This window comes from Cervus elaphus, chromosome X, assembly GCF_910594005.1.
Source record: "Cervus elaphus chromosome X, mCerEla1.1, whole genome shotgun sequence".
Lineage (NCBI taxonomy): Eukaryota > Metazoa > Chordata > Mammalia > Artiodactyla > Cervidae > Cervus > Cervus elaphus.
Window position 1 is genome coordinate 36,071,119 of NC_057848.1, and position 20,572 is coordinate 36,091,690.

Below are 20,572 nucleotides of genomic sequence, written 5' to 3' on the forward strand. Positions count from 1 at the left end.
TTCCTACTAATTCCAATTTCAGAATAGACAATCAGTGAGATATGTGTATATGTGTGTATATATACACAAAATACAAATATGTAAACATATATATACACACATATAGATATAGATATATATGTATATCTATCTATCTACACCTATAGATACAGATATATACACAAAATCTGTCATTAGCTTAATTTAAGGCAAGGTTAGCTATCAATACATAGAATTTGGAGAGGGAGGGTAGTTGGCTTATTATATAAATGAGCAAATGAAAATCACTCCTTGACCTTGGTAACTTTCAATTCTGGAGCAAAAGGAAGGAATTTGAAGAGAAGAGACAAAAAATTCAAGTCCAGTCACACCAGTACAGTTATAACTAGAAGTAGCAGATGGCACCTTCCTGTCAGGGGATGATGCAGCTGCCAGTTTGCCAAAATGGGACCTCCCCCCAACCCAGTGCCATCAGTTTCTAGCTCTTCTACCCTCAGGCTCACACACCACCTGAGGAAACTACACATACCTCTTCTTCCAGCTTTACCACCTTGGCCTGGGCATTGCTCAGGGCCTGGTCTCGGATTTCGATGTGTCGCCTTTGGTCCTCATTGGTAGAACGGGCAGTGGCCAGCTCCGCTTCCAGTTTCTCCTTCTCACGCTGGCTCTCCTTATCTATCAGGACATGAAATATCAATACTGCCATTCCAGAGCTGGCTCAAAACCTTACCTGAGCAAAACTGATAGTCATACCCATTCCTGGACATTTTAGTGTTCTAACACCCAGCGACAAGAAGCAGGATGCCGAGATCGGGACTCTTACCACTGGTTCTACCACTAAATTGCTGTGTCAATTTAGAAGTCACTTAAAAATGGTGGTTTGTGCAGAAGCAATGAGAAAACAGATGTCAAAAGTATTGTGAAAAATATTATACAAAGGTGAACACAAAAACACATACAGACACACATATGTCAGAAGAACAGGTAGGCTTGTCTCCTCCATTTTATTTCTTCAAACAGTCTTGTATTGGCCAATGAGCCATTGAGCCTCCACAAATTTTCCCCATCATTTCCTCAATAGACAGTCTATTAAATCAATAAAAAAAATCGATATTAAACTGATCAGAAAAAAATGGTATTTCATAAAAATGCATAAAACTGGCAATGTCACCCTTTATTCACTAACATAATTTTCAAACTAAGTTCAATCTGAGATCACACTGTAGGTACAGATGACCATGACATACGTAGTTATGCCCCATGCCTTTCTAGGTCCCTCCACTTTTAACTCTGACAGACCTCACATAAAAACTCAAATGAGCAGTTTTGATTCTCAGTGCAGGAGGAGTGCCCTTCCTCTCAAGACATGGATACTTAAGTCTTTAGGAGAGACTTTATTTGGCTACACCACAAGGCATGGCATGTGGGCTCTTAGTTCCCTGACCAGGGATCAAAGCTTCCCTGCCTTGGAAGCTTAGAGTCTTAACCACCGGACTGCCAGGAAAGTTCCTGTAGGAGAGACTTTAATAGGGCAGCCTACCTTCCTTCCCATCTTGACTTTACATACCTATTCAGATGTACCTTGGGAAGAAATAAATATTTGTTGAATACTTATTGCATACCAAGTATTGTACTAACTTAATCCTCAGAACAACCATACATGGCAGGTGTTGTATTATTCTCTTCTCCTTTGTGCATATGAGAAAACAGAGCCTCTGAGAGCTTGAGTAACCTGTACCATGTCCCACACCCTTAAGGCCAGGTTGTTCTGAGCTCTTTGTACTGTACCAGACTGCCTTCTCCTAGGATTAGGTTGGTCTGGCCTGTCTAGGGGGCCTTTTCAAGAGTGTTTTCTTGGCTCCTGCCACACTTCCAACCATGTAGCACCCTGTGGATGCCCAAAGGCAAAAGAAATGACAGAGCCACACAAGTCATGCCCTCTTCCCTACCTACTAGGCTCCTTCTAGAACCGTTTGACAGTCTTAGACGCTGCTGCTAATAAAGTTTGATCTACTAAATGACCACATTTGAGAAACCAGCAGCAGAACTCTCAGGACACCTGAAATACCATCTCCACACAGGGAGAAGTGTGAAGTCGCAGATCCAGGGCCAAGAACCCATACATTCTCTGGTTTGTTTTAAACTGGGAGGCCACCACCATCTCCACCAGCAAAGTAGCTTCCAAGGAACACCACAAAAGCAACTTCACAACAACTTACACTAAGCACTGATGACACCAGAAATGCGACATTCCTTCCTCTAAGGCAAACTGACAAAAGAACAGGAAGCTCAGGGAAATGAGGAAGGGAAAATAAAAAAGCCCCAGTTCTGAAGCCAAAGCACAAGAGAGCAACCCAGGAAGGGAGGGGGATATTGTAAGTGAAGATCAAACAAACTTGTAAAAGCTGACTGGAAGTCGCATGGAATGACTTGAAAGGGTCACGTGGAGGCCCAGCAAAGATGCGGCCCGACGGATCCCCACAAAGCACTTCTCCAGCTGAGAACCACACTGGTGGAGGCCGAGGGTAGCGGCCACCAAGCCTTGGGCATCTGCAGAAGTCAGAGGAGATCATCTATTTCCTCCGGACTTGTCTCTCCCTATGGACTGTGTAGTTTTTTACTGCTGCTTTTACTGTGGCAGTTGGAAAGAATGAAGCATTGTCTAGCTGGGTGGAGTCCACTAGGGACCCGATAAAGAAAAAGATTAATTCATTGTCCCGGTCCTAGGAGTATTTCCAGACAAAGGAAACACTATTAGGAGGAAGACATAGCTCTGCCCTCCCGCACAACCTCCAACTCCACACTAGAGTCACTAGCTGAGGCCTTAGCTGTGGTCTCTCTCTAGTTCTCCTTGCAATCCTCCAATATGGAATCACATGATATAAAAAGGGTGTTGACGAGAGCCCCAGGTACAGGTTAGGTTTTCTAAGCACTAGTCTCAGTCCTACGTGGTAATCTCATCTCTTCCAGAACCAGCAGATGCAGCCTTCAATGATAAGTCCCTTCAATATTAAGGGACCCCAAGTTTACCAAGGTCCTTTTCAGCTAGCTGTGACAAAAAGCCGGAATTCCAAGGGGCGTCTCTGTTTTAATACAGAAGGAGTTATGTTGATGTGACTCGGTGTTGTGGCAAGCAGCCTTCGTGGCCAGAAGGAAAAGAACACAATCTCCCAACTTGATGCTTGAACAGGAAAAAGAATCCTTAGATGACATTCACTCTTTCCTGGCTGTTTTAGGAGGCTATATAGAACTGCATAACCTTTTCATACACCTCATTCCCACTCGTACATGAATACCTGCTGCTGAAGCTTTCAGACTTACTTTTTGCAAAGAGCTGAGAGATGGTTTTTCTGGTATCTTCTGACCCCTCATATTCTTTCTCTGCAAGCTGCTTGTTGGCCGTCTCCAGACGCTCTGTGGAATTTGGAGACAATCAACAGGGCCCTGAGGACAAACTTCCAAGCACAAGCTATTTGCCCTCTAAATACTGATCTTGAGCAAAACAAGCCTGTCTCTTATTATTACACAAGAAGGGGTGACACAGACAAAGGTTTGCAAACGTGGATCCCAAAACGACACTAGACCATGACAGGAAAGTAGGAGGCAAGTACTTTAACACTTTCACTCCTCACTGACAAAACCTAAGTGCAAATTTCTAGATTCCATCCAAGGAATCTGTCCCTGAATATATGATATTTTTCATTCACTGGGAAAAAAAGAGCACCAGAGTTATTATAAAATGTTTAAATTTAAATCTTTATAAAATCTTTAAAGCCGGAAAGGAAAGGAAGACAAGTAGCATAGACTATGGGGGCAGGCCAACTGGGTCCAGGGGACCTGAGAGGAGTACCATCTGATTTACACATCAGTTCATCCCACTTTGATTAAGAAAGCTTAGGACCAGACACGACTGTAATCACAAAAACCTAGCCTGTCTATGCTCTGCAATTTGCTGACCATCCCAGTGGGCTGGACAAGACCTAGAAGCCTCACCATGTGTTCCTTAGCTTAGCCCTTCCCTTCACCACCCTTTTTTAAAATTGAAGTATAGTTGATTTACAATGTTGTGTTAATTTCTGCTATACAGCATAGTGATTCTGAGATATATCTATATCTATATATATACATATTCTTTTTTATATTCTTTTCACTGAAGTTTATCAAAGGGAATTTTTTTTAATTGACTGCTAGAGGTACTGGTGGGCTCTGACCTCCCTTTCTATCATAGGATATTGAATATAGTTCTCTGTGCTATACAGTAGGACCTTGTTGTTTGTAGTAGGACCTTGTTGTTCCCTTCAACATCTTGACTGATACCCTCAGTGATTCTCTCACCTCTCAGATCCCTGTTGAAGTCATGCATTCTCCGAATCTCGCCCTCAAGCTTGTTTCTCATAGCTTTCTCCAGGGCCTCTCTTTTGGAGGATGACTTGACAAGGTTCTCATATGCCTCTGAGACTCGCTGGATTTCTGTCTCCACCTGAACAGCAACAAAAATGAAAGACAGTGATGATGGTAGGAAGTGGATGGGGGAAGAAGATCTGAAAACATATATGCAAATCCTTAATGACAACTTTTCCCAGGGATTTATGGATGGACAGGAGACAAGCATAACACATTCAGATAAGAAAAGTTTCCTGGAAAAATTTCTAAGTTCAGCCTCAAGCTCAGTAATTAACTCACCAGTCCCCAAGATTTCCTTAGGTTAAAACCAAATATGTTTATCTGTCTTCAGAGAAGGTTGTAGGAGAGGATAAATTTCATAAATATAGTTACAAATGATTTTCCTTTCTGAGTAAGAATTTTCTTAATTTAGAAAATAATAATAATGTATATAGTTACTGCAAAGCATTCAAAGGGTTTTTATATGTTTATTTCTAACCGGGCTGATATTGGCCTACACAAGAGTACCTCTCCCCCATTTTAGGAAAGAGAAGACTGAGATGGCCTTTTACTAGAAGGCAGAGGCAAAGATGAAACCTAAACACCCTAAGCCTCAGCCTCATTAGCTAGTTCAGTTCAATTTAACAAACATTTACCAGGGGCCAAATATTACAAGAACTCTTTAAAGCACTGTGGGGTGTGTAAATATGAATAAGGACATTACAATTGCCCTCAAGAAGCTTTCAATCTAATCAAGTAAAAGAATACTGGGAAAGATATGTTATTAAAAAAAGTTGGAGTAGTGTTATAAATTGTAGGGGAGAAAGAGGTTTTTCCTGTTTGGGGGTGAAGGGAGAGGAGAAGAATTTCAGGGAGGAGGTGGCATTTACAGTCAGATCCTAAAAGCTGGGTTAAATTTCAGTGAGCAGAGGTGAGGGGAAGGGTATTCTATTCTAAGTGAGCGAATGCATTCCCAGAATGACCAGTAGTCTCATTTGGCTGGACACTGTGGGGTACACAGGGAGAAGCTGGTAAGATCTGGCTGCAAAGATAGATTGGAGTAAGATCATAAAAGGGCTTTAATGCCAGGCATGTGGACTTTATCCCGTAGTCAGTGGGACACCATAACAGATTTTTTAACAGAAATTCATGATTAGAGTTGTGTTTTATGACACTCCAGCAAATCTTGTAAAAGGTAAACACACACACATATACACACAATGTATACATACACACACAACCTCAAAAAGAAAGGATCCCGCCCTGAATCAGCCTGAATTGGGAAGAAAATAAGAAATCTGACTCCAGAATCTCTCTGGAACCAGTAGAACTTCATTGTACATATCACAACCACAGAGATATTTGCATATGATTTGTATAAGACAAGTAAACCCCATTGCCTATTGAGTAATTTTCAAGTAAAATCTGACTCCTGCAACCATTCTGCGTTCCTTCTCAGCTTTCCACTATCCTCCTTAACAAAGCTCAGGCTACTTTAGGGGGAGAAATATCAGAGACTCCCCCCCACCCTCGGCCCCGTGGGAGACTCAGGGAAAGGTGGGGTTACCAAACAACTCTGATTGCACCTGCCCTAGCTCCAGCGTGATGCCTGAGGCAGGACTGCCTGCAAACAAATGAAGTTTACACTACAGAAAAGAGCAGACTTGAGAGTGTTTTTTTCCTTGCAGATGGTACCAAGATAGCAGCACAGAAGGTGAAAACTGGTGAATGGCATTTAGAGACAAAATCTGCAAGGCCTGAGCCCAATAAAGCTTCTGCATGAAATTCAAGTGCTTGGAAGAGAAAATAAACATTTCTATTTGAAAGAGCAGGCTTGGTGCTGGTCTGCTTTGGGCCGTCTTCAGAGTACAAGGTTTTCTAGTGCCCCACAGAATGCCACACCTGGAAGGCAGTCCCCTTTGTTTATGTTTTTATGGAAGTATATTTGACGTACAATATTGTAGACGTTATAGGTGTATAATATAGTGATTCCCTATTTTTAAAGGTTATACTCCATTTATAGTTATATAAAATATGGGCTATATTCCTCATGAAGTGAAAGTCACTCAGTTGTGTCTGATTCTTTGTGACCCCCCTGGACTATACAGTCCATGGAATTCTTGGGCCAGAATACTGGAGTGGGTAGCAGTTCCCTCCTCCAGGGAATCTTCCCAACCCAGGGATCAAACCCAGATCTCCCACATTGCAGGCGGATTATTAACCATCTGAGCCATCAGGGAAGCCCAAGAATACTAGAGTGGGTAGCCTAACCCTTCTCCAGTGGATCTTCCCAACCCAGGAATCAAACAGGGTCTCCTGCATTGCAGGTGGATTCTTTACCAGCTGAGCTACCAGGGAAATTGGTGTTGTGTAATATATCCTTGTAGCTTATTTTATACCCAATAGTTTGTGCCTCTTACTCCCCTCCCCCTATGTTGCTCCTCCCTCTTTCCCTCTCCCCACTGGTTATCACTAGTTTGTTCTCTGTATCTCTGAGTCTGCTTCTTTTTTGTTATATTCACTAGTTTGATGTATTTTTTAGATTTCTCATATAAGTGATATCATACAGTATTTTTTTTCTGACTTATTTCACTTATCATAATACCCTCCAGGTCCATCCATGTTGTTGCAAATGGCAGAATTTCATTCTTTTTCTGCCTGAGCAGTATTCTGTTGTGTGTGTGTATATATATATATATATACACACCACATCTTCTTCATTCATCTGTTGATGGACACTTAGGTTGCTTCCATATCTTGGCTATCATACACAATGCTGCTATGAACACTTGGGTGCATGCATCTTCTTGAATTAGTGTTTTTTTTTTTTTTTTTTTTTCAGATATACACCCAGGAGTGGAACTGCTGAGTCATATGATAGTTCTATTTTTAGTTTTTTGGGAAACCTCCATACTGTTTTCCATAGTGGCTACATCAATTTACCTTCCTACTGGCAGTGTATAGGGTTCCTTTTATTCCGCATCCTCATGGAAGGCAGTCCCTTTACTCAAGTTGTTCAGAGTACTATTTCAAGACATTGTACCAATCCTTTCCCTACACCGTTTGTAGATACTGCCCCCACCAAAAGTGCAAGTTGTATATCTGTCAACAGGAAAAGAAGTCACAGAAGGGCATATTCATTGGTTTGGTCTGTGGTGGGAGGTGAGGGGAGAGAGAGGATGGTGTGGGTTTCCAGGTTGATTCTATCTACTTATTCCCCTCATGAGCCTCAGGCCTTCTTATTTTTTCCAGCACCAGCTGACAACTACCTTATTCCCCTCATTTGTCCTCTTCTTAACACACCCGTGCCTCTAACCCACTGCAGCATTGAGTCAGCTTTCACTTCTCCCAGCACTCAAGCTGTCCCAATTGCACTTGGTTGAGGCATCTTTCCCCATATCAGAGAACAAAACAACAACCCAGACTCTGTTCTGCTCCACTTCCCTGCCACCCATCTTCCCCCTCAAAAAAAAAAAAATCACTATCCTCTAGAAAAGAGAGTCTGTAGAAGATCTGGGTTCACCCTTCATTTACTACATCAAAGATGAGGCCAGGGCCACCATGAATAGAGAGTTTAGGGAGCAGTGTCAACTGTTAAACCTAATCAGCCAAACTGGACCAGTCTGCTTATAGTGTGTGAGTACCAATGTGAGTGGACAGGGGCAGGTATGAGAGAAGAGGGAAAATTTCAAATTGGGGGCAAAGCCAGGAAGAAACATTTCTCACTCAACAACCCCCATCCACCCAGACTTGGGAACATTAGGTGCGGTAAAGGCATTTTTTTGTTCCGTAAAAATACTTAGCTGATAATAAGCCGTCCTCTCCTTTAGGACTCAGATCTGGTGTTTACATAGTGTTAGCTTCATTCAGGCCCCTGAAATTTCCACTGCTGGGTGTCTCCTGAGGACAGAGTTACTCAACAATACCAGGCAACCTCCCTTCCCTCCTCCACCTTCATCCTCACATCCCTGCTGCTGCTGCTAAGTCACGTCACTTGTGTCCGACTCTGTGCGACCCCATAGACGGCAGCCCACCAGGCTCCCATCCCTGGGATTCTCCAGGCAAGAATACTGGAGTGGGTTGCCATTTCCTTCTCTAGTGCATGAAAGTGAAAAGTGAAAGTGAAGTCACTCAGTCGTGTCTGACTCTTCGCGACCCCATGGACTCCAGCCCACCAGGCTCCTCTGTCCATGGGATTTCCCAGGCAAGAGTACTGGAGTGGGTTGCCATTGCCTTCTCCTGTCATTGTGGAGCTCCTTTGGTAATTGTCTGGGAGATCAAACCAAAGGAGCTCCACAATGACAGAAGTTGCAAAGAGGCTGCCAAAGGCGAACCCTATTCACCACCAGCCACAGAAAGCCAAGAGCTAAGGTTCCTAGCTTAGGGAACTCAAGACCTAAAGTCCCAGCTGCAAGAGACTCAGGAGGGGCCCAGGGAAGAATGTGAACTTGGGACATACACTCCATTTGCTACTTCCTTAGCCTCGGGCTGTCACCTGTCACCCATCTGTGGTGTGCTAAACCCCTCCTGCCCCCACACACACACCAGAGGAGAGCAGATGTTTCATTTGAGCTGCAGGGAAGGACCAAAGCAAGAAGCGGGGAAAGGAAAGGGCATTGAAAATGAGTTACATTGAGACCTACCACTTGGAAAAGTACTCTAGGCCCTTTCCAGAACAAGGTAGGACAGGATCTAACTTCAATGATGAGATTTTTCTGGGAAATATGGATTTATAGTTAAGATTCAAATTCAGTATTTTGTATTTGGGAAAATATAATCAAAAGGAAAAGTCTTTATGCTGGCAGGTACTTCTACACAGACCTCTCCAGTATTCTTGACCTTCTGAAGCAGTTTCCCTGCCTTTCATAATTCTCAAACACTCAGTTAAGCTTTCTTGGGGGCTATGGTTTCTGTGAAATGTTACTTCTAGAAAGAGAGGAAGAAAGTTTTTCTAAAGTTTGCTCCATCTAACCTTCAGATATAAGAATCCTGAAAAAAAAAAAAAAGAATCCTGAAGATTCCTGAAGAATCCTGAAGATAAGTCATACAGGGACCCACAAGTGGACACTTTTATATCAATATTAAACAAATAAGATTTAAAAAAGACTCAAATAGCCCCATACAGAGGTCTCACCTTCTGTAGTCTCGCCACCTTCTCATAGCATCCTTCCAACTCCTGCCGCAAGTTCCGGTTCTCATCTGAGAGAATCTCAACCATCTGCTGGGCTCTGGAAACAATGGCAAAAGGGTCGGCTGGCATTGGCTGATATGAAGCAGACGACTGCTGAGCTCGTGGCATAGCGGAATAGCCTTCTCCTGGCTGCTGCTGCTGCTGGTGATGGTGGTGATGGTGTGGCTGCGGCTGCTGTGGCTGCTGTGGACTCAGGCCAGGCTGGGGGAGACGGTAATGATCCCCCTGGTGAGCCTGGTTAGGAAGGAAATGCTGCTGTGGCCTAGGCAGGTGGGCCGAGTGGTCTCCTTGGTTGGGGACCAAGGGGTGTTGGGCAGGAGACAATCTAGTGGATGGTGGAGACTGCAGCAAGGGCAAGGAACCCCCAGACGTGAGGGAAGAAGTAGGGCTGTGAGGCTGAGAGTTCCGGGCTGACAAAGGCAATGAGATGTCCTGTGCTGGCCTGGAAAACATGGAGGGTGTACTCAGGTTAAGCTCCCACTTAAAGGCACAAGAAAGGGAGATGTGGAGGCTCCCAGGCTCCCCAGAAGAGGTGCAAAATGAGGAGCAGGCAGGGTTGGACTACAAGGTCCAACCTTAGACCTCTCCAGTCCCTTCCACGCCTGGCCTCCTCTCAATACCTGACCCACAGAGGTGTGATCCTATGGAGGACAGATCAGATGATCTCAAAGGTTGCTTTGTGAAAATCAAAGTAATGCATCCTTATACACCTGTTTCTCAAGTCTAAGCATGTCAAATGCAACTTTGACAATGTAATTGTCACCTCATGATTTTAAACTAAGCTTTTTCTGGCATACTGTATGTAGCCCAGCACACAGAAATAGTCACAGAAAGTTCATTCCACTTGCCCAGAAGGAAAGAGCAAACCGTCATCAAATTCACCCCTCATCTTGTTATCTGCAACTCTCTTGGATAATTCGTATAGTCAGAAAAAGCTACCTGAGGATATACAGGTACTTACTACATTACAGATACCAAATAATTATTGTTGATGACAGTTGTTAATAACTGAATGATGCTTTTTAGCAGCAATAATTCCAAGAGTTGGAAGGGATTACAAGTAACTCTATCATACAATTTGTGATGTACTGAATCACAAAATATAAGGACTGGAAAGACCTTAAATAAATTATTTAGTCCAACTCTGTCAGTGAACAGAGGGGGAAACTGAGGTCCAGAGAGGAGAAGTATTCTGCCAAATATTACAGAGTGAGTTAAAAGCAGTGCCAGGGTAGAACCTAAGTGCCATTTTCAGGTTCTTTCCACTACTATTAAATATAATGCACTGGTTTGTAGTGATGTTCAGATTCCCAACCTATTACTTATAGAAAGTTCCAGAAAGATAACTTTAGCACATGGTTTAATATGACTTTTCCATTTTACACTGGACTATGAGCCATTAATGGAAACAGCATATGCAAATGGATCATTTCCACCATTGCCACAACTAGGAAGAATATCTGTCAGTATACACTGAACACACAAAAAAAATTGTTCACCTCCCTGCCCCTGCCCAGTTAACCTAATATACTCCCACATCCAGTGGATGCCTGTCCTACAGTTGGTATTTCTCAATCCAGGGAAGACAGATGGCTAAGAGCACAGGATTTGGATCCCAACAGAGTTTGGAGACTTTTCCTACTGCTTACTAGCTTTGTAACCTTGCTCAAGTTACTTCATCTGCATGAGCCTATTTTGTTCCCGAGGTCACAAATGAATTACTAAAATACTGGGCTCTTCTCAGTGTTGAGCTCCATAGGAATTACAAACAGTCTCATATCTACCTCCCAATGAGAATGGTTGACCCTGTTAGTGATTTTACTTATGGGATATCCACTTAATCTTTGCACTAAATTGCATAAAAGTTGTGGTGAAACTGGGACAAATCACCAGGAGCAATTAACTTTTAACTGGCATTCCTGATACTAAAGCACATTCCCTCCCACACATACTCCAGTTATCATTACTGTTCATTTGTCTATCGCTACAAGAGATCCTCACTATGACAGATTTTTACAGCTACAAAACCATTCCAAACACTTGCTCACACATACCCAATAACCCAGATGTTCAGCAGAGCCCTCAAACCTATTCAAGTCGAAGGTTGTCACTCAATCCCATCAGTGCCTCTGGTGTACCCACATTCTTCCAATTTCACATATCTGTCACTATAAATAATTGCTAAATACTGAAGTAGGCAAACTACTTGTGGACAGAAGAATTTACATGGTTTTCATGATGACAACTGGAAAGTTGCTACCCTACATAACCCTTATGTCTGAGAGTTCAAGGCACTCATGCAATCTGAAGCATGGGGGCTGTTTATAAACTTATGAGGGGGGAGTCTTTCTCCATTTTTCATACTGTGGATCTTTAATTTCCTCAGAGGTTAAATGGACTATGTACTCTCCTTCCACTTTGAATAAGAGCTATTATAAATTGGGTTGGCCAATAAATTCATTTGAGTTTTTCAAAACATCTTACAGAAAAGCCTGAACGAACTTTTTGGCCAACCTTATATATATATATATCATTAGGAGTTAAAATGTGGCATCCTGGGATCTGTTAGGGCTGATGTCTCAGGCAGAAAAGAGGAGCTGAAATTTCATGTTGTCTAATCCAGTCCTCAAATTTTAAGGGGAAAATGACCATATTAACGTTCATCCTCATTGCCAGGATGTGTAAACCCAAGGCCTGGGAGGTGCTCTCTTTTAAAGACTGAATGCCCAGCTGTGAACTGGGCTTCCTCCCCCCAGCTCCCCTGGGTCCCACCGGCAACCTAGACCTCTCTCTCAAACAAACCAGCCACTGACCTCTCTTCCACCTGTAAACTGAAAGGCCTCCCCATGCCCTGGACAGAACATGGCCTCCCAGGGGCCTCGCAGAAGGGGTGACCACGAGGTGCCTGGAAGGAGGCTCCAGAGTTGGATAAGCCCAGGATGGCAGTGGCCATGGCCACAACTGTTGGCTCCGCCTAGAGATAAATGGAGAAGAGGCAGCTGCCCTTCACATTCCCCAGGCTGGAAAAGGAAGCAGATTTCCGTGCACCGTGATGTTGGTAAAACCAAGGCAGTCCGACCCTGGCAGGTTTGCAAACACAAAGCAAGGCTTGGGCAGTCGTAAAAGAAGAGAAAGCCCTCCAGCCAACGAACTCCATCTGGATCTCAGCATCCGCCCACCATGAAAAAGCAGGACAGTATTAATGCTTGTGTGAATTTCCCCCTGAGTGAAGGGGACTGAAGAACGACGGGTATAGGATAGAGCTGGGGGAATGTCAGAGGAAGCAAACCTACACTCGAGACAGAGTAATTGTAATAATGGTAATAAGGGTGTCAGCTGGGTGAGAGACACTATCCCCAGCTCCTTCCACTGACATATTAACCAGGAACAAGGTGCGTGCAGACAACAGAATCACATGATCCCATGGAAGCCCTGACCTGCCTCCCTGCCCCTTCCCTCCCTTTGTCCTTCTCCTTCCTAAGACAACCTGGGCCTCCAGTGTTCTGTGGAATAGGAGACCTGACAGACACATGGGACAGAGGCCAGGGACCAAAATCAGCGTCTCCCCAAAGCTGGGGAAGATCCCCACCCATAGACAGCTTGTGAGGACACAAATGGAAAGCAATCGAGCTGACACGGCAACTTCTATCCTGCTTCCTCGCTGACCGGAGCCCCCACTCTTCCCAGACACATGTCACCCCAACCCCCCACCCCAACCCCCAATGCACGCAAGACAGTCCTGACCTACACGTATGCAAGCTCCCCTATACACCCTCTCACCAGATCAGGTGCCAACAGCCTGGAACCCAATTTATTCTCCCCACAGAAACTGCCTTTCCCAGGCTCTATGATGGTCACTCTCTGAAGCCTGGAGAGAGCTGCAAATTCCTGATTGTTTCTCTTGCACAACCAACTCTGCTCTGAGCTACAGAGTTAGGTCACCCTTAGATTCCACTAAACAAGGATTTCAAGAAACCTCAGATCTGGGCACGATGTCAACAACTGAAAGGAGGTGGCTGCTTTACAAACAGAAAGGATTTGATTTTTAAAAGCAGTTGATAAATGTATAAACCCCGGCTGCAGAAAAGGCTCAGCACTTAGACAAAGATTCAACAAAGTTTTAATTCTTCAGATGGCTTGGCTTTGTTTCCCATCTGGAGTTCAGGGCATTCAGGATATTTATTTTTTAAGTGGGGAGGAGGGCATAGGGAAAATGAAGTAATAAAAAAGACTGTTTATAACATTGTGTTCATCTTAACAGCAAATCTCTAGTATTTCACAGCACCTCTGAAGAAGAAAATGGCATCCCACTCCAGTACTCTTGCCTGGAAAACCCCATGGATGGAGGAGCCTGGTGGGCTACAGTCCATGGGGTCGCAAAGAGTTGGACACAACTGAGCATCTTCACTTCACTTCTGAAGGTCAACAAAGGTTTTTTTGGATGACAATTTGCTCAAAGAGCTTGCTCTGAATCTTGATCTGTAATTTGTGGATTAAGAACTAAGTATTTTGTCTTCTAATTGTTTGGTACTAGCAGCAGTTACTTGGAAAGGTACTCACAAACTGTCAACTAGTTGGTTTAAAGGAAATAAAGAAGGAAAAACGTGCCTCCACCTAAAATGGTACACTTATGGAAAGCCATTCAAGGTCCTCCCCTTGGCAGGCATTCGTCAACACATGCCACACCCTCACCCCAGGCTCTGCAAAAAAATTTTATTGCCAGTTTGTCTGCTGCAGACCCAAAACTCACAAAGAGCATCTTCTGATTATGATTGTTTTAGGCTTGATTTTTCATTGAGCATGGGCTTTCCAGGTAGCTCAGTGGTAAGGAATCTGCCTGCAATGCAGGAGGTACAGGTTTGATCCCTGGGTAAGGGAGATCCTCTGGAGAAGGGAATGGCAACCCCCCAGTATTCTTGCCTGGAGAATTCCATGGACAGAGGAGCCTGGCAGGCTACAGTCCATGGGATTGCAAAGAGACACAACTGAGCATGCAGGCACATTCATTGAGCATATCAAGCACCCTATTTCTCTCCCATAGAGGGGGAAAAAAAAAAAACACCATTTCTCTCCCATAGAGAAAAAAAAAAAAACACAAACTATTTCCGCAAACCTGTGTGTTAAAATACTGCTCAAGAGAAGATAATCAGCGTGGGCTCTACTGCTTTGGGGGGCAGAGCAAGAGATCCATAGATAACATAGGAGGGAGGAGAAAATACAAATCTCTTCCAGTTAAATATATGCAGCTAAGTTTCTCTGGTGGTTTAATCAGTATGGAAAGGAAAAAAAAAACACCCTCTTTGGGCTCCTTAGTATTTATTTAGGCAGATCAAAGGGCTTTTCCATCTAGCTTCAAACACTGTGGGAGTCATTTCAGATCGCAAACAATACTCCTGAATGAGTTCTGAAAATAGCTTTCCTGGGAAGGCAGGCCATGTGCTGAACGGGGCTTGGATTCTGCTCCACACCCCAGCCAACACGTTCCCCTCCCACAAGGCAATACACACACATCCCATCCACATACAGGAGGGAGTCCCCCCAGACTCTTCCATGCTGATGAGAAGAAGAAAACAAAACCCTCCAGCTTCACTGACATGTTGCTGGCTTGCATGGGTCTCCACTAAGCTAAGCAGCCCAATGAACCAACCCCTCCCCGGGTCTTTCACTGGGCAGATGGGAATCGGATTCTTGCTCATTTAAACCGGAAGGGCCCTGTCCCTTGCCCCATTTCCTGTTCCAAGCCACTTATCAGAAGTTAGGCTCCTGCCCTTTGAAAGCTGCACAGCAGAGGTTGAAAAGGGTTAGGAAATCAACCTGAGTTAAGGAAAAAAAAAATCCTAAACTAGCAAAGTTAGGGGTGGAGCCCAAAGTGAATTGCCTCTGGCTAAAAAACAGGACCTGAAGGTGAAAAAAGTAAAATACCAGGAAATGCCAGGTGCATTCTCTTACCTACACCCTACTCCACCCCTTGACTGCCTTCTTTCTCTCCTGAGTCACCCACTATACTTCAAGCCAAGAGACTCTTTCCCAAATGAGTAAGAGGGGACAGGAGACAAAAAGTTAGACATCAAAGAGATCACAGGCCTCGTCTGGGGGCTGCCTATAGAAAAAAGCCACCTATAATTACCCATGGTAATCAGGCAGGAATACCACATATAACTGTCATCATTTTTGCCCAACACTGAAACCTTCCCTCTGTCCCATACGCTGAAATACTCCTGACTGGAGACATGGCCCCAATAGGAACAATGAACAGAATCAAGGAATCATAAGGTCTAGTTGATACAGCAATAAGTCAACAGGCCCCTGAATAATTCAGAACTATATTTAGGGATTAATGACTACTCAAAACAGTCCTCCTGAACTAATGGCAAGTTGTACAGAAGCCATGGGAATATTTTTTCCTTCTGCATTTTAGCATTTGACCAAAACTTCTATACAATATGAGGTGAATTTAACTTAGATGTTAAGTCACCAGCAACTACTAAACTCACTACAGAAGAAAGCTTAAGCAGCCCAGACTTCAGGAACTGCAAGGAAGTACATGGCTAGTCACATGCTGAACCTGCACATATACAGTTTTCCCAACAATAATATCCAGATGTTTGTTTATAGTGTCTGAGCGAATCATGGTAATTCTGCAGAAAGATTTGTTTGCAGAAATTAGTGAAAAGAATATTGTGGAAGAGAATAAATGAAAGTGATAGGATATTCCAGACTCAAGTGCAAGATAATTTACCTCCCCTCAAAGGAGGGCTTAATAACGCACAAGAAGAAGAACACTGACTCTTCCTTCAATCTCCCAGGAGACCAGACAGTGAAATGCTACTGAAATCAAGACTTATGCTCCCGTTCAGCCACTAGGCAGTTGAGGCCATGCTCAACCTATAAAGTCAAGGGTATGTTAATTACACGACTAATGATGGCTGAAGAAGGCTACACTTTCAGGCTGGCAGGACATTTACTAAGCCAAGGACCAGCCATGCATTGCAGAGTTTGTTACACCAAATGCCTGCCCATTACTTCCCTTAAGGTTCCCAACACACAGCAGAAGCTGGTTGGGGATGAGATCAGGGAATGACAGAAAGGGAACTGTCTTACCTGGCTGCTCCATACTCAGGGGGATGCTGATACCTCATCAGTTGCCCCTCTGTTCTCCCTGGCTGGTTCAGACGATGCTCACTATAGTAGTGCCCTGGCTCTTGGGGCTTGCACACTACAGATTGGGGTGGCATGCCCTTGAAGGGATACTCTGGTGGGGGGCCTCGGTGTTCCATGCCCTTCAGGCTATGCTGGCTGGGAGGTGGCCCTTGGGCCTTGTAGAAATCACTGGAACTTGTGGGATTCTTGTACATGTCATTGGGTTGTGGTGGGGAGAGGGGAGCGCTGGTAACAGGCGGATGGGCCTTAACTCCGCTGGTAGCCAGTGACATCTGCATGAGTCGTTCACTCAGGGAGCGAACATGTCCTTGCTTAAGATCTCTGAGTCCTTCATCCTGGTGCATCTTTCCAGGATTGAGCCGCTGAACTGATGGGCGTCCCTCAGTCCTCATCTTCTGGTTGGTCACTCCAGTGACATAGAAGGCAGCTCCGACACTGGCATGCTGTTGGCCCCGAAAATACTGGGACTGGACCTTGGCTTCCTCATAGGTCGGGAGTTCTTCATTATTCTGCATCCGAGGAGACAGCTGTTTCTCCATGATGATGTTTTCTGACTGGATTTCCTGCCCCTGAGGTTCCTGCCGGGCAGCATGAGCCACAAGCTGTTGGTGGTGATCTTGGGGACTCAACACATCATTCTGAGGGCCTGGGTTCCCACTGCCACTGGGGAAAGGAGGGCCATTCCCTGTGGCTTGCTGGTGTATGGCAAGCAGGTTGCGATTCTCACTGGGATTGCCATAGCGAAGCTGCTCTTGTAGCAGACGCTGCAACACCGTAGTTCCTCCACTTGGCTGTTCATCAGAATTTCTCATCTCTATTGCTGGTGGTGCCTTGTGAAGAGAGAGAGAAATTGGGCACCTGGGCTGCCCTTGACCTGGGAAGGGGAAACAGGAAGCTTAACACCCAGTTGATGGATAAATCAGTCCTCTAAAGGGGGAGAAAATGAGTATTTGGGGGTGAGGATTTTTCTGCAGAGATCAAGTAGAGAACTGAATCTAGAATTAATCAGTTAATTGTTGGCCACTTCTGGCTCTAGCATTGACATGAGGAGGAACTTGGAGGCATACGAGTCCTTTGTTTCCTCTTTTACTTTTAGCCTGGGTTAAGTATTCACTCTTAACTCCTAAAAGGACTGGGGAAACCTGAAGCAGTCAAGTGAGGTGGTCAGAGAGTGCAATTTTCCTAGGCCCTTATCAAGTTCATCTCTCTGTATTCTATTGAAATGAAAAATTCAACTCTTAAGGTTGTGGTAGTGGGGGCAGGAAATTACCCCATAGGCAGGATCTGTAAAACAGTTCAGCATGTGGAGGGAGCTACAAAATGTCAAATGATAACTAAGATACATAAAAAGTGATGAGAGAGCTTGGTTGTACCAGATAAAAATGATCTCTGCTTGATGCAAATCTTTTTCTCTGATCTCATAAAACTCTGAAACATCTCTTTTTTAAAAAAATCCTTTTTGTATTGTCCATTTTGGATGCTCCTTGGCTTAATAAGAGAAGAGCTTGGGATAATTGTTATTGACAAAGTTTCTCTTTCAGCCATCCAGGAATAGTCATTGAGCATTTGTTGTTGTTGTTGTTGTTGTGTACCAGGAGTTAAAAGGGGAAGCCCTCTTTCATTTGAAGTGTGCCTCTGATAGTAGTATAGTATCCACAAATTCATTAGAAGCTCATTAAATCTTTGGACAGAATCTGTCTGTCATGTTAAGTCCTGCAATTTGATACTAAGCTTCAGTAGTGAAAACTTTCACCCCAAGGATCTTAAGTAGTGTTGGAGAATGGACATGATGTCACACCAAGTCACAATTAGGTCAACCTAATCAGCCTCAGGTTCCTAGAGGAGAACTTTGGACTCCTGGCTTCCAGGTCCTGATTTCTATGATATGAAATAGTTTCCAGTGTCTCTGGAAACATGATCCCCTTTGCCTTCAGTCTTACAGGGACTGACCCAGAAGATGTGTGTGGTAGCTGGAGAAAGGTCATCCCCCTTCCTTTTCTACTTTTCTGATTACTGCTACCTGGTTTCTAATTGTTCTATTGAGCAGTTTGACTCCACAGTTAACCTTCCAGAGGCCCCCTTTAAATCCCATTTATCAGATTCTTGGGGGAAGCATATACCAAGGGGCTGAGCAACCTGCCCTTAAGTCCCCTTTCCCTCCCTGCCAATGACCCTCAGGGACTCCTGTGTTTCAACTGTCAGACTGAGATTTTCTATTAGGCTGACAAGTATAACACAAATCTCTCTTGGTGCCTTAAACTGGAAAGATGATTACCAAATTACTTCTCCTCTGTCAAAAGAAAAATAGAAATGGGAGTGTGTATGGTTAAAACAACACCACTCAGAAACCCCTCCTGCAAGGCAGAGAGATCCGGACAGTGAGCTGCCCCAGACTCTAAAGAGCACACCACCCCCTCCCACCCCACACCCACCCCACCCCACACACACACAGGCTCACACACACACACCAGCACCCACACACACTGATGGTCCATACCTATTTCTGCTTTCTTTTAGGCTTAAAGCCTTGCTCAGGATAGGGAATTCTTGCTTATGAGCAGCTCCAGAAACCGCAACAGTAGATTCCCTCTGCCCTAACACTCAGGTTCAGGGTAAGCGTCGCCAAGAGTCCAACCACTGGTCACTCTGAAATGGTCAGGAGGGGGAGGGGGAGAAACAAAAATGTCGTTTCTATTTTGCCACCAATGGCCAACAGTTAACCAAACCAGTTCTTCCAAGGGGATGACTTCTCCTCCCGTTTTGTTTTGTTGTTGTTGTTTTGCCTTTTATGTGAGTGGCAGAGTCCATTTCCACAAGGACAAAAGGCAATCTCACTCTGGTGGCTGTATTCAGGAGGTCAGCCAGTCTCCTGGAGATGGAAATGTGCAAGATGGCTCTGTCATAGCCTCACAGCCCTCAGGAGCTGCTGCTTCCATTCTGAGTTGGAATGGTGGTTTAGTCACTAAGTCGTGTCTGACTCTTGTGACACCATGGACTGTAGCCCACCAGGCTTCTCTGTCCATAGGATTTTCCAGGCAAGAATACTGGAGTGGGTTGCCATTTCCTTCTCCAGGGGATCTTCCCAACCCAGGGATCGAAGCCAGGTCTCCTGCACTGCAGGCAGATTCTTTACCAATTGAGCTACCATGGAGTTGGAATGGTAGGTGATGACAAAAGCTGTACCTATCATCACCTTGAGAATGCGACCTTTAAACTGCTATCAATAGCAGGAGAGATGAGTTGGGCTCACTGGCCCACATCCCAGAAGGGAAAACAGTCATCAAAAGGTAGATTTTAGTCAAAAAAGAACACCCGGTGAAGCTCCCGATTAATGGCTACAGTCTCAGAGGGCCAGAAGAAAATCCCAACTTCTTGTCAACCAAGCCATTAAGTATTTGTTGCATCCCAGCTATTCCAGATATTTGCCAGCCTCGCGCTAGACACAATGAGGGATAGAAAGGACACACAATATATAGTTCCTGCCCTCACAGAGCTTACAATCTGATCAACAGTCCACCCATTCTTACTGGCGTAGCAAACCTGACGGCCCTTCTTCAGCAGCAACTCTTCTCTGAGAAGATGGCTCCATTTGCTTTCTCAGTGCTTCCACTGCCCCAGTATCTCCACGAAAGGAAACTACTAGACTCACATTATAGAGACTAGATGCAAATGCCCACCAGATATGGATTTGAGATAGTCCTCACTTCGAATGACTCCTCTGACCCTCAGCAAAAAGCCCTGCAGGTCCAACCAAAATGGTTATGAAACTGAGGGGTTGAGGTGAGAGGCACATGATCTACATTCCTATTTTCTGCCCTGGACTAGCCATGACTCACTCATATCACTTAAAGGAAAGCC

General features: G+C 44.4%; 1 protein-coding gene across 3 annotated transcripts in view; it reads right to left on the minus strand.

Annotated features, from left to right (window-relative positions):
- The window catches only part of AMOT (angiomotin), a 63,719-nt gene that overhangs the window by 28,992 nt on the left and 14,155 nt on the right, over nucleotides 1-20,572 (minus strand). For all 3 annotated transcript variants that reach the window (XM_043895499.1, XM_043895500.1, XM_043895501.1), the window contains 6 exons: nucleotides 19,212-19,360; nucleotides 16,655-17,588; nucleotides 9,497-9,995; nucleotides 4,315-4,459; nucleotides 3,301-3,393; nucleotides 509-654 (listed from right to left, as the gene is read on the minus strand). In XM_043895499.1, coding sequence (XP_043751434.1) covers nucleotides 509-654; nucleotides 3,301-3,393; nucleotides 4,315-4,459; nucleotides 9,497-9,995; nucleotides 16,655-17,526 — 1,755 coding nt within the window. In that variant the 5' untranslated portion in view covers nucleotides 17,527-17,588; nucleotides 19,212-19,360. The remainder of the gene's footprint in view (nucleotides 1-508; nucleotides 655-3,300; nucleotides 3,394-4,314; nucleotides 4,460-9,496; nucleotides 9,996-16,654; nucleotides 17,589-19,211; nucleotides 19,361-20,572) is intronic.